The sequence below is a fragment of the Rutilus rutilus genome, assembly GCF_951802725.1.
Source record: "Rutilus rutilus genome assembly, chromosome: 19".
NCBI classification, from domain to species: domain Eukaryota; kingdom Metazoa; phylum Chordata; class Actinopteri; order Cypriniformes; family Leuciscidae; genus Rutilus; species Rutilus rutilus.
In genome coordinates, this window is record NC_140232.1 from 5,554,984 (window position 1) to 5,568,534 (window position 13,551).

At 39.4% G+C, this 13,551-nt stretch overlaps 1 protein-coding gene across 2 annotated transcripts in view; it reads left to right on the top strand.

Moving 5' to 3' along the window:
• rhobtb2a (Rho related BTB domain containing 2a) overlaps positions 1–10,554 on the top strand; it is a 31,340-nt gene extending 20,786 nt beyond the window's left edge. For both annotated transcript variants that reach the window (XM_084388396.1, XM_084388397.1), the window contains exons 8-10: positions 90–178; positions 4,821–4,926; positions 10,342–10,554. In XM_084388396.1, the coding sequence (XP_084244522.1) occupies positions 90–178; positions 4,821–4,926; positions 10,342–10,550 (404 nt within the window). In that variant the 3' untranslated portion in view covers positions 10,551–10,554. The remainder of the gene's footprint in view (positions 1–89; positions 179–4,820; positions 4,927–10,341) is intronic.
• Positions 10,555–13,551: the final 2,997 nt, after the last annotated feature.

The following is a 13,551-nucleotide window of genomic DNA, read 5'->3' on the forward strand; positions in this document are numbered from 1 at the left end:
TTTATTAACTGAGGAAATAAAAAAATACAAACCAAAAAATAATTTTGACATATTCTGTTGTTTTTATGAGTGTTGTGTGTCTGTCATAGAGTTGTACACTGTGACGGTACTGACAGAGGCTGCTATGATGGGAGCTGATATAGATGGAGATGTCCTGCTCTACCTGGACATGGCCCAAGTAAGTGTACATCTGACTGAGAGAATGAAAATGGATCACTGTCAAGTGAAATTCTATCCTATTTGCACCTCTAGGGATGGCTGATTGTAAAGTCTGATACAAGCATTTAGTGTTTTTGAAATATATTTAAGAATTAATCTGGCCCTAACCCTAACCTATATTCTAAGAAACTGAACACTGCTACACCATTACACTAACACTGAGAGCACACAACTCTACACGGATTGCTATGATTCTGTGCAACTTGCATGTTACGCTAAATAGTTAACTAGCTTGCTTGGCATAAGCTAACTGGAAACACACACACACATTCACACACAATTTTTTTTTTATTTGACCATCTGCTGCTGGTCGTCACGTTTTGTTTTTTTGATCTGTTTCTTCTGTTCTGTTCATTCTTGAGTTTCTTTGTTAATCTTCAAGTCTGTTAGTTCAGTTCTTCTCCGTTCTATCCTTGTTTGTTTCTATGGTTACATATTGATTAGGTTCTTCAGTTCAGTTCTAGTTGGTTTCTCCCTTTGTCTGCTGTGCATACAAGCCCTCGGTTTGAGTTCATCTTTGTTCCGGTATTAGTCGTGTTTAGTTGTTGTGTAGTGCTTTTTTCTACGTATTCCTGTATTTTGGTTGGCGTATTAAAATAAACTTTCTTTGGATCTTGACTCCTGCTTCCCTTTTTGGACTATTCCAATCTGGTGAGCTGGAGCGATTTTACGCTCAAGGCCTACTTTCGGATGGGAGTGGATGATGAGTTATATCAGTTCCTGTCTCCTGGTTATTATAATTTACCCTTAGTCAATTTCATTAATTATATCCTCTGGCTATATTGTTCTGATTTTGTGGTTGAAGTAAAAGAGGGCAATACAAACCCACGTCCAGTCCCATCCTTAAAAAACATTTGGGTGCGCCAACTCACCCCGAGCCTGCTAACAAACCCTTCACATCGGGACCATCTTATCTGCTCCAGAGTCTGCACCAGTCCTTGAGTCCACTCCAGAGTCCACTCCAAAATCCGTTCCAGTGAGTGATATCTTTAGGTTCCTGAAAGTGGAATTCCAGAGTCCGTTCCAGTGAGTAATGTTCCGGAGTCTTCTCCAGAGAGTGAAATCCCTGATACCGCTCCAGAGAGTGAAACCCCCGAATCTGCTCCAGAGATTGAAACCTCCGAGTCCGAAACCCCCGAGTCTGCTCCAGTGAGAGAAATTCCCCAGTCTGCTTCAGTGAGTAATGTTCTGGAGTCTGCTCCAGAGAGTGACATCCCTGAATCCGCTACAGAGAGTGATGACATCCCTGAATCCGCTACAGAGAGTGAAACCCCCGAATCCGCTCCAGAGAGTGAAATCCCCAAATCCGCTCTAGAGAGTGAAACCCCCGAATCTGCTCCAGAGATTGAAACCTCCGAGTCCGAAACCCCCGAGTCTGCTCCAGTGAGAGAAATTCCCCAGTCTGCTTCAGTGAGTAATGTTCTGGAGTCTGCTCCAGAGAGTGACATCCCTGAATCCGCTACAGAGAGTGACATCCCTGAATCCGCTACAGAGAATGAAACCCCCGAATCCGCTCCAGAGAGTGAAATCCCCAAATCCGCTCTAGAGAGTGAACCCCCCGAATCCGCTCCAGTTAGAGAAATTCCCGAGTCCGCTCCAGTGAGTGAAATTCCCCAGTCCGCTCTAGTGAGTGAAATTCCCCAGTCCGCTCTAGTGAGTGAAATTCCAGAGCCTACCCTTCCTGTCTGCCCTGGTGGGATCGAAGAGATGGTCCTTAACATTTATATTGCTGGTGTTATGTTTGTTTCGGCCTCACACATCCACTCACAGGCTGTCCCAGAGCTGCCTGCACCTCCCTGGCTTCCTGTATTGCCGGCACCACCTGGGAGGGGCACCACCTACAGTACCCCCTTCTCCAGCCCTTCGTCAGTCTCCTGGGCACCCTCCTAACCCTTTTTACGGCACGAGGACGTGCCTTACAGGAGTGGGATGTACTGTCACCTTTTAAGTTTTGTTTTTTTGATCTGTTTCTTCTGCTCTGTTCATGTTTGAGATTCTTTAATTGTTAATCTTCTAGTCTGTTAATTAGTTCAGTTCTCCTCCATTTTCTCACTGTTTGTTTCTATGGTTACATATTGATTAAGTTTCTCAGTTCAGGTGTGTCTTGTTAGTTTCTCCCTTTGTCTGCTGTGTATATAAGCCCTCAGTTTGAGTAAGTCTTTGTTCCGGTATTAGTCGTGTTAAGTTGTTGTGTAGTGATTTCTCATATGTATCCCTGTATTTTGATTGGCGTTTTAAAATAGGTTTTCTTTGGATCTTGACTCCTGCTTCTTGCAAGTGTCTGAACTACACAGTGTGACACTGGGCAGCATTTTCAGGCCAGCAGCCACAGGCAGGAAGTGGGAACTGAGCTTATAGTCTTAATAGACTTGTGCCACCTGTATGCATAATGTATTTTTGCGCATAATGAGAGTTAGTTGACATGTAGTTGCAAAGTCACTTACATTCATCAGAATGTTTAAAAGGGACCATCAAAATAAAATGTTACAGAATAAATGTCTTAACATGTGAAAATAATATCTATTATGTAAAGTGTAGCAAAATAGCTCTAAAGAAATATTAATAATCAGTCATAACTTGTTATAATTGATTATGAATATTTGGATCAGTTCATAATATTTACAATCAATCCACCTGTTCGTCCCGTGGCGTGAACACTCAGTGTTAATTGTTTATTAATTCTAAGAAATGTCCGGGGACATTAGTAAAGGATTTTGACATTAGTCTCAATCGATTTCTTCGGCGCAGAATGAAGAAAAGTTGGTGAACTTGAGTGGTTTGTTTGACTCTGTTCTGGTTGAAGGTTTTCTCTCTCTCCATGAGCACATGGCTGAGCACATGCAGAATGGGCCGGAGAGGCCACGCAGGCAACCAAGGAGTGAGAAAGTCGGAAGAGTTGATGGTTGCCCATTCAGTGATGGTAAAGTTGCAGTTTTCTTCTGAGTTGGATTGAAGAAAATACAGTCTGACTCTGTTGGGGGAGTGAAGGCATAGCAGTCCCAACAGACATCGACCCGAAGAAGCAGCCGTAGAGGCCAGAAGAAGAGAGAGTGGGTCACTGTGAATTTGTCTCTAATAAAGCCTGAGAAAAGCCCCACCTCTCCGGGTTTGCTTGACCAATGAGAAGGGTGGAATTTCCTAGCGGGAAAATTCCTCTGTTGTTGATGGATCTTTGTTTTAAGCGTGCTCATTTGCATGTGCAGCTGGATTGGTTGCTGATGAAGAAACTATGAAAGATGATTGTAATATTAATATGTTGCACAGTTATCGACATACAGTATCATGTACACAATCATTTCGATCTGCAAAGTAACAATTTATAGAGACCAAACATGGTATAGGTGAGGTTACATTGACCGTTGGCTCTATCATAAAATACACAGTATCAAAAAAATAATAGAAGTAAATTTAAATCATTCAGTAAATGACAGTAAATCATTCACACAATGTTCTGGGATGCATGCTCATTTATAGATCAGTTTGTCTATAAATTAATGCAGGAAAGTCTGTTTTAAGGTCTGTTTCTGTCTTCCCTATGGTAATTTTTAACAGCAATAAAACCATCTTATCTGATGGTAGTCATGGTTCTTGCCCTAGCTGGGGGGAAGGGACCATAGATCCCAGAGTGAGTTTTAAAGATTATTTGTTAAATATAACAAATTGTGTCTGATTTGTCTCAGTCGTTACAAAAGTGTTTCCCATTTTACTATGTGATATTATTTCCTTAATCCTTACTTTCCTTCCTGTTGTTACAAATAGCTGTTCAAGACTTAAATATATTGTATTTAATCATATGAAATTCAAAACAAACATTTAATACAAAGCCTTAAACAAGTGAAACATGCATTTCTCTATGTGAAAACCAAGACATTTAAATAATTATTGCTAAAATAAAAAATAAAAAAATCCCACAAACTCTATACAACAAATAATCAACTTAAAACTTATCACAAAAATGGTTGACTTTTAAGAACATTTTATCATGGCATTCCTGCAGAAATACTTCCATGTTATCCCTGAAACCGAAATGAATAGGATTCACATGAATATCTCTGCTGTGACAAATGCAAAAATTATTTATATTCATAAATAATAAATACAAAACCTACAGTGATTTCACTACAAAGGATATTTATACCTCCCAATCTGAAAAGTAGTTAAACTGACCACAGAAAAAATATTGTATACAACAAAGTATGACAATAAATTCAAGCTTCGATAATAAAAAGCAAAAGATGTGCACAGTATTATTTTATAATTTTTAGCAGCTAAACACTTAATATATAAATTAGTTCACACCATGACAGAAATATGATAGAGAACTCACCGTATTCCCCATCATGCTTGATGCGGGTCTGCAGCTGGAAAGAGTATATCTCGGCTTACTGGCTTTTATTGCATGGCTTTTTACCAAATAAATAAATAAACATGAAATGTTGCTTAAAATTAGAATCAAGTATTCCAGAGAGATTGTATAAAAATGTGATATTTGATCATTTTTAATTGACATATAAAGAATCTATGTTTTAGGAGTGGTTTTCAAATTTCAAAATCTATGATTTTCTCTCTAGTGTTTTCATCTATGTGATTGTTCCCATTAGTTCCACTGTTCTCATCAGATGACTGATTGGTGCCTCCACCACATCTGCACCAACTACAACAGAGTCTGTCGCAAATTCCCTCGTGACATGAAGGCCAAATCTACAGGTAATTCAACTGCCTTCAAATCGTTATAACTGCCACATCTTTAAATATTACATTTATTTTAACTTCAAAATGAATATTGAGACATGACATTAAAAGTAATGGAATAATGGATTTTTGTAAATAGTGATTACTGTTTATTTCAAGGTATAATGGAATATATTCTTAATATTGTAAAAAAAAATCATTTAAAGGTGCATTGCGCAACATTTCATGTTAAAAATACCCGTTTTTCGAACCCATACATGCTTAAACAATTGCCTGATGGGCTGAATGAGCCCTTCTATGATCACTGCGATTGCCTCTATAATCCTGTACAGTAAAATAAATAAGAGGGATTCGGGTCGGAATCGACTGGGCGTGACGTCATGCGCGTTCACGCTCACCTGGCTATGTCTGGCAGGTTTGTGTATTCGCCGCCATTATCCGCATCAGCGAAGACAACTCAAGCGACTTTTGCAAAAGTAGAAGATGGATTCAAAGAGACCGGCTTCTAGTTCATCCCAAACCCCAACGCAAACTCCACGTAACCGCGTGCACAACTCTGGTTGCAGTTTCGCGTGTCGCCAGAAGGGGGCATAGTTCTGCAAAAACTCAGAGACTTGCGCAATGCACCTTTAATACAATAATTTATATTGAATACACAAAAAAAAAAAATGGAAAGAAATTCGTTCTTTTATTAAAATAGGATGCGTTAAATTGATCAAAACTGACAGTAAAGATTTTTACATTGTTAAATTGTTAGATTTCTGTCTGTATTGTGAATGCTGTTCTTTTGAACTTTCCATTCATCAGAGAATCCTGAAAAAATGTTTCACGGTTTCCAAAAAATATTAAAAAGCACAACTGTCTGTCAGTCACGTAGACGTGGTGTTGATGACTTAGCCTATGTTCTTTTTTTCAGATCTGTTTTTCTCATGACAGTGTGAACAGCACAAACCACATGGAATCTATTCAATTTCAATTTGTGCCACTTCCAAATGTGGTACTAAATCAGATAGAGGTCAGATGTTTTGCAATGCGACCGCAGTCTGAACAGTCATAACAGAATTTATGCGACTTTTACATCACTCTAGAGCAACATTCGTCACAATTCTGCACTCATGGGAGTCACTTCAAAGTTTCAGTTCATCTTTATTCATTTCCAGAGGGCAATTTGATTGCAGCATACAAGCATAAGACAATCACCATACAAACAATACAAACGCATAAAATCTTCAGACAAAGGATTACCTAACATTTAAAACTTAACAGCTGAGGGGACAAATTAATGTCTAAACTTTGTTTTACCAACAGGAGTTCTAAAACGAATACCAGAGGGGAGGAAGTGAAACTCATGGTGCAGGTTTAATTCCATAAACAAGAAAATAATAATAGGGAAGTTAAATAATTGGGAAGAAGCAGATGAGAATGGCACAGTTTTATCAAAGGCAGGTGTAGGGAAAAGCACAGAGTGTATTGGTGGATGAGTCCCACCACTCATCCAACAATATACTCTGTGCTTTTCCCAACATCTGCCTTTTATACAACTGGGCCATACTCATCTGGTTATTCCCAATTATTTTACTTCCCATTTTTTATTTTTCATGTTTATGGAATTAAACCAGCACAGCAAAAAAAAAAAAAAAAGGATAAAAACGACTCAATATAGGATCTGTAAAACATACACTTCAATGTTTTATTCACATTAAAATACCTTAGTTTCCTCAAGCTTCAGTATTTGGAGAAAAAGACAACTTGTTATCTAAAATGTTGCCCAAATACTGCTTGATAGTTGTTTGTTTATACTGAATACATTAGATAGATAGATAGATCCTCGAGCCAAAGTCAATAATCATCTCTTGAGTTTTAAGAACATTTATTTGCCCTTTATTTAACCAGGTAAAACTTTCTGCAATTAAAAATCTCTTTTACAGAAGTGATCTGGCCAAGATGAGCAGCACAACATTATAGAAAAAACACTAACAAAAAAACTAAGAAAAAGAAGAAAGAGAAAATCAACATAACATTCAAACCTATCATCAAAACAATTATTATTATTATTTATTTATCTTTTACAAAATGTTTATTCCTTTAACAGCTCACTAAGCAAAGATCTAAAAATGTTCATTGACACTAGGGTCTGCAATTTCAGGTCATTTTGTAAAAAGTTCCAATCACTGGGTTAGTCATACCGAAAAGCTTGTTTTCCAAATTCAGTTCGGGCGAGTGGAACTGAGAGGGTATACATTTAGTGTTAAAAAAGCATTCTGAAACCAGGTAACAAAATCATCAACCACAGGACCATGCATTGAGTCCCCCTCACTCAATAAATTAATAATTACAGAGTCATCTGCAAATTTTATAATATGTCTATTTCTAAAATTACTCTTACAATCATTCGTATACAAAATAAATAATAAAGGAGAGAGGACACATCCTTGAGGTGACCCGGTAGATGACACCAACCATTCAGAAAGACCACTCTGTGTTCTCAGCACAAGGAAATCTAAAATCCATCCCACAATACTAAAATCCAAACTAAATTCATAATTTTTTTAAATACCCGACGTTATCAAGACAGACGTTATCTCCACTCATTCATATTCGTTCTTCGGAGCCAAGCGAAGTGTATATCTATACCTCATTCCATTCACCTCGTTTGAGCAGGATTGCTGGTGTAACGGCACCAGTCTCTCTCCACGCCTCATACAGATAAGTGCAGAGAGAGCTTCCCCTGGGCGTTTCAGGGATCTAAAAGAGCAAGCTTCCTCAAAAGAGCAAGCACAGACGGAGAACATCTTTTTAAAGATGTCTTTCCACCAGTGTGTTCTAGGTGCGGTCGATATCTCTCGTCCTCGGACGGCAACAATCTTTTTCTCACATGTTTGGGTCGCACCCACGCTGAGACAGCGTTCGTGGATGGTTCCTGTCTTGACTACGAGAACATGACCATGGCAATGCTGCGATCACAACACTCTTTTCTAGTAAAAGGAGTTAACCCAGCTGCTCCTCGTCCCGGTCCTTCTGCAATGCACAAGGCTGTGCCGGGTAGCGCTCAGGGCGATCTGAGGGCAACAATTGGAGCAGGCCGTCACCTGACAGAATTGTCCTATACTCCCGTCCAGGGCCTGTAAATTTACATTGTCTCTAACGGAGAAGGCTTACAGTACCACAGCCTTGCATTCCATGGCCATCAGGCCAAGGCACTTAAAGATCTCTACGAGGGTAGTCCTGAGCTGAGATTGATGCAGGAACTGCGTTTGGCAACCGTTCTTTGCTCTACAAGTGACAAAGGTCATAGTACGGGCTCTCTGCGAGACTATGTCCACTATGGTGGTCCAGGAGTGCCATCTCTGGCTGGACCTTGCTGAGATGCGGTATGCTGACAAAATTTGCTTTCTCAACGCCCCCATCTCACAGGGTGGCCCCTTCCACGCGGCCCTGTACCCCATCTGCTCTTTGCTGAGGGCATCCGCCTGCGGCTGCCACACCAGCTCCACTGCAGAACGAGCCTACAGCCCTGCCATAGCGTCGAGCTGCCCGCAGGAAGGCGATGCCACCCATTTATCAGGCGAGCACCAAGAACCTGAAGGCAGAAGGGGAAGGCTGTCTCCAAAACAGAGGATGGCCCACTGGATTGTGGATGCCATTGCCTTGGCATACCAGGGCCAAGGCGTGCCGTGCCCTTTAGGAGTGTGCGCGCACTCTAAAATAAATGTTGTATCCTCCTGGGCTCTAGCAAACAGCACCTCTCTAACAGACATCTGTACAGCAGCAAGCTGGGCTACACCCAATACCTTCACAAGATTTTACAATATCCGGGTTGAGACAGTTTGGTCATGTGTGCTATTGGGGACGATCAGGTAAGTTATATATAAAAGCGCCTTTCCCCTCCCTGAGGTGATAACATGCCCTTCTTTGTCCACGTAAGTTCCCCAGACCTGCAAACCCTGGCTGTATCTTACTTTTCAGCAGCCTGCAGCAGTCAAATTCGGCGGAGTTCAATTGTCAGGTACAGTACTCGTGATGCATGGTAATTCCATATGAGGTATCCTCCATGATATGGTTTCCCTGACGGTAAACCTGTGTCTTCCCCAAGGCAGAGCTCTGTCTCTGCTGCCAGTCACTGTGCTAGTAGAAGTTCCTCCCTCTTCAGGTAGGACCTACCGCAGAGACTTCTTTCCATGTTTGGTACTTCCCAATGGGTAAGTCCATGTGATGTATTCTCCACATGTTAACATCTCTTTGGGCAGGATGGTGTCTTCGTAGTGTTCTTTTTCGTAATGGAAAAGGAAAACTGCCCCAGAGTCTGCACAGCTGTCAATTTTCAAAAAAAAAAAAAAAAAAAAGAAAAGTTAAAAAGACCGGCTGCGACCTATTCGCAGCTGAAGCTACCCATTCCCTCTCTGTCCCCATGTGGTATGAAGGACTACACGGCTTACGTGGGGCGTTGGGTAGGTTACGATGTTGTGAGTGTGCTTCTTACGGCAAGCGGTGGTGGACATCTACACCGCCAAACATTGTAACAGGGTTAAGCTCCTGTGCCGTTTTCCTGGTGTCACTCCTAGTTTCAGTCATCTCCTAGTGTCTCCTAGTGTCAGTCATCGGCACCACGTTGCAGTGACTCACAGATAGGGAATGGAGGTTACTGTTGTAAACTCCATTTCCTGATGGAGGGAACAAGACGTGGTGTTCCTCCTGTCACAATGTTGAACTGCCCACTGAAATGGCCAGGACACTGTCTCGGCTCCTCAACACAAACCTGAATGAGTAGATGTACACCGGGCTCCTTTTATACCCGTATGGCCGGGGGAGTGGCGCAAATTCCCCTCGCCAATTTTCATTAGACTGTTCCCAAATTATCAGAGGTGATTGGGCTCGCAAGTATGACCCCTAGAGTCATTCATCAACATTGCGTCTCGTTCTCTCCACGGTTACAACAGAAACCAAAACGTTTTTAACATGATAGTAATCAGAAATGTTTATTGAGTAGCAAATCAGCATATTAGAATAATTTCTGGAGGATCAAGTGACACTGAAGAATTGAGTAATGATGCTGAAAATTCAGCTTTGCCAGCACAGGAATAAATTACATTTTAAAGTATATTAAAATAGAAAACAGTTATTTTAAATTGTAATAATATTTCACTATATTACTGTTTTTTACTGTCAAATAAATGCAGTCTTGGTAAGCATAAGAGCTTATTTTTAGATTATTCAAATTATTTTTAGAAGTGTTCAAAAACATTGAAAAACTCTGACCAAAAATATTGAATGGTATAGTTTATAGTTTACAATCATCTTGTTTTAGAGATGTCTGGTTACCTTTTTCTAAAAAACAAAGCATTTTTTTTTTTTTTTTGCAGGCATCCCTTATCTCAGTATTATCATTTGTTCTGCATTAAGCAAGTGTGGCGGTCTCATTCTGTTTTGCAGAAAACCAGGAGCACTTTGAGAAACATCGCTGGCCTCCCGTGTGGTATCTAAAGGAAGAAGATCACTATCAGCGGGCTCGTAAGGAGCGTGAGAAAGAAGATTACTTGTACCAGAAGCGTCAGTGTAAACGCAGGTGGCTCTTTTGGCATCTTCCGTCTTCAACTTCTTCTAGTTCTCCGTCTTCTGCTGGTTCCTCTGCAGTCATCTGATTGGCTCTCAGGGTGCACAATCCACCTAACAGCCCTAAATGTGGGATATAAACACACAACAAGGAATGATAGCCTTTTTCAACTCTACAAGATTACCTGTTTTCTGTTGAGCAAAATGCCCAAGCCCTGCTTTTAGCTGCTGAAGAACAAGCAAAAATGAAATAGGATGGAGAACGTACGGAAGTCAAAGCAACACAAGGCTTTGACTAAAAGTATCTCTACTTTACTTGTTGGATTTTCATCAAATCAGCTTTGATGTCCTCTTGTGGCATCATATCCTGCGGTGGTAGAATGCTGCTCAATTACCTGTGTAAAGACAATCTACACCCAGCATCGGTTTCCCAAACATAACCATCAAAAGCTACATATCTTCATCTGTATAGAAAACACATGGCAGGACTGCACATATTCATAACTTGAATTGTTAATAAGTGCTTTTCTGCTCCAAATGAGAAGAACACACAGGAACATTTTAGAGCAACCAGCAAACATGAAAAACATGAATTTCTCAGTGTTTTGGCAATCTACTTTTAAACCACTTCAACAGACCGACGTTCTCAAGATTCAACTGGTGTCCACTGTTTAACATCTAAAGGTATTATTAATGTGACATTTAAAGATTTATGGTTAGTAGAGGGTCGCACTGGACTAAAGTCCACAGACATTATTTATGGCATAATGTCAATTACCACTGAAAATAATCGTGGATACTTTAAGGCATATACCAATGGCCTAAATGATAGTTTAGGCCTAAAGGCCATTGTAGGCCTAAAAGGATAGTAAAATGTGTCATCATTTACTCTTCCTTTGAGTAAGTTGTTCCAAACCTTTCTTTCTTCTGCTGAGCACAAAAGATATTTTGAATAATTTTGGTAACCAAACAGTTGATGGGCCCTATAGTATTTTGTTTCCATACTATGGTAGTCAATGGCTACCGTTAAACTGTTTGGTTAACAATATTCTTCAAGATATCTTCTATTGTGTTCAGTGTACAGTTTGTGTACAAGTTTGGAACAACTTGAGGGTGAGTAAATGATGACAGAATTTCATTTTTAAGTGATCTATACCTTTAAGGTTGCGATGAAACGGAAGTAGAGACAGATATTTTCTTTCCGTATTGTGATATACATCCGAGTGAAATTATTATGCAGAGCGGGGACTTGGTTCTATCCATCGTTTGTTGATTGGATGGAGGCAGATCTGAATGCGAACTTAGGAATGCCGCTGTAAGAAAGGAGCGGGTTTTAGTGCACTAAAAATTTGAAAGAAATTTATACTTTTATTCGGCAAGGATGCATTAAATTGATCAAAAGTGACAGTAAAATACATTTATAATGTTACAAAAGATTTCTATTTCAAATAAATGCTGTTCATTTTAACGTTTTATTCATAAAAAAGTATGGTATCCACAAAAATATTAAGCAGCACAACTGTTTTCATCATTGATAATAAATCATTTTTTAAGCAACAAATCAGCATATTACAATGTTTTCTGAAGGATCATGTGACACTAAAGACTGGAGTAATGATGCTGAAAATTCAGCTTTGATCACAAGAATAAATTACATTTCAAAATATATTAATATGAAAACAGTAATTTTAAATTGTAACAATATTGCACAATTTCCACTGTATTTTTTGATCAAATAAGTGCAGCCTTGGTGAGCATAAGAGACTTCTTTCAAAAACATAAAAAAACCAACAGATGGTTGTGTATTTTCTGTGGTTATAAACATTATGCCTGTTGATTAGGCTTAACATGCTTTGAACCCATTCTACCACTTTATGTGCTTTTACTCCGGCTCTTCAAGAATGTTCAGGCTGAATGTTACTGGTGCACAACAGACAAATGCTTTAAGACTATTTGTTTTTCCTGCACACTATGATGTATATTATTCTCTGTTTCCTCTTAATAATTGTAACCTCACATGTTATAAGCTGACAAAAGTGCAAATCGAAACAGGCATTCAAATGATTACGGGCTTACACAAAATCAGCATTTACTGACGTAATGTCATGTATTTGTGCTATCACAAGATGAAGTTCAGGTTTACATCAAGATTGCCTCCTGAAAGCTGCATTTTTGTCTCGATAACAATATTCTGGAAAACAGCAACAACCTGTAATATTACATATATAACCAGACACTTCAAAACAGGATCCCAGGTGAACAGTCACGCTGGGCTTCTCTACAGGGAATCTAAAGAGTGCCTCAACACTAATATTCAAAGTGTGGGCGCTAGCTGCTGTCTTTACCAAAGTAAGCTCACATTTGCTTCATAAGGTGGATGGTATCAATCCACACACAGAAACACAGTTTTAAATGTTTCCAAATAGCTTTTGGATGAGTTTCACGGGCAGGCCCGTGACCATCCCATGATGCATCACAGCATGTTACATTTAAGTAGTTGCAGAGTGTTTCCTACATCTGCTTTATTTCAGCATCCCATTCTAGGGGACACTTTAGGGTCTTTAAATATTAATATAATTAGTAGTGACTTAGGAATAAAGGTATTTATACAACCATTCTAATACTATAATATACTAAGGAAAAAATGACAGAAAAGTTCCAATTGAATAATGAAATGCAAGGCAGTTTTACAATTCACATTTACATAACTATGGTGCATTACCTCCCGATAGGAGAGGAAATTCACAAGCATGGTTCATAATATAGACTTAAACCCTTTGCGATTTGAATGTTTCTGATCTAGCACATGCCATAGTTATAGAAGCAAAAAGCACCTTACATATAGAATGACTTATAATAAGGAAATGCAGTAGTTTTTATAGCACCAGATGACTTTACAGTGAAAAAAGGGATAATTAATCACCCTACGGAGAGTAAAAGGCAATCTGCTATGCACTTTCTGCAGTTGTAAACAAATTAATATTAGAGAATGTTTTTCTGCTTTAATAAGAGCTGACCTGCACGTGCAAGGCTGTTGTAGCTGGCATCAAGGGAATGTTGAGGAATATTGTTTTAATTTAGACACCCCAA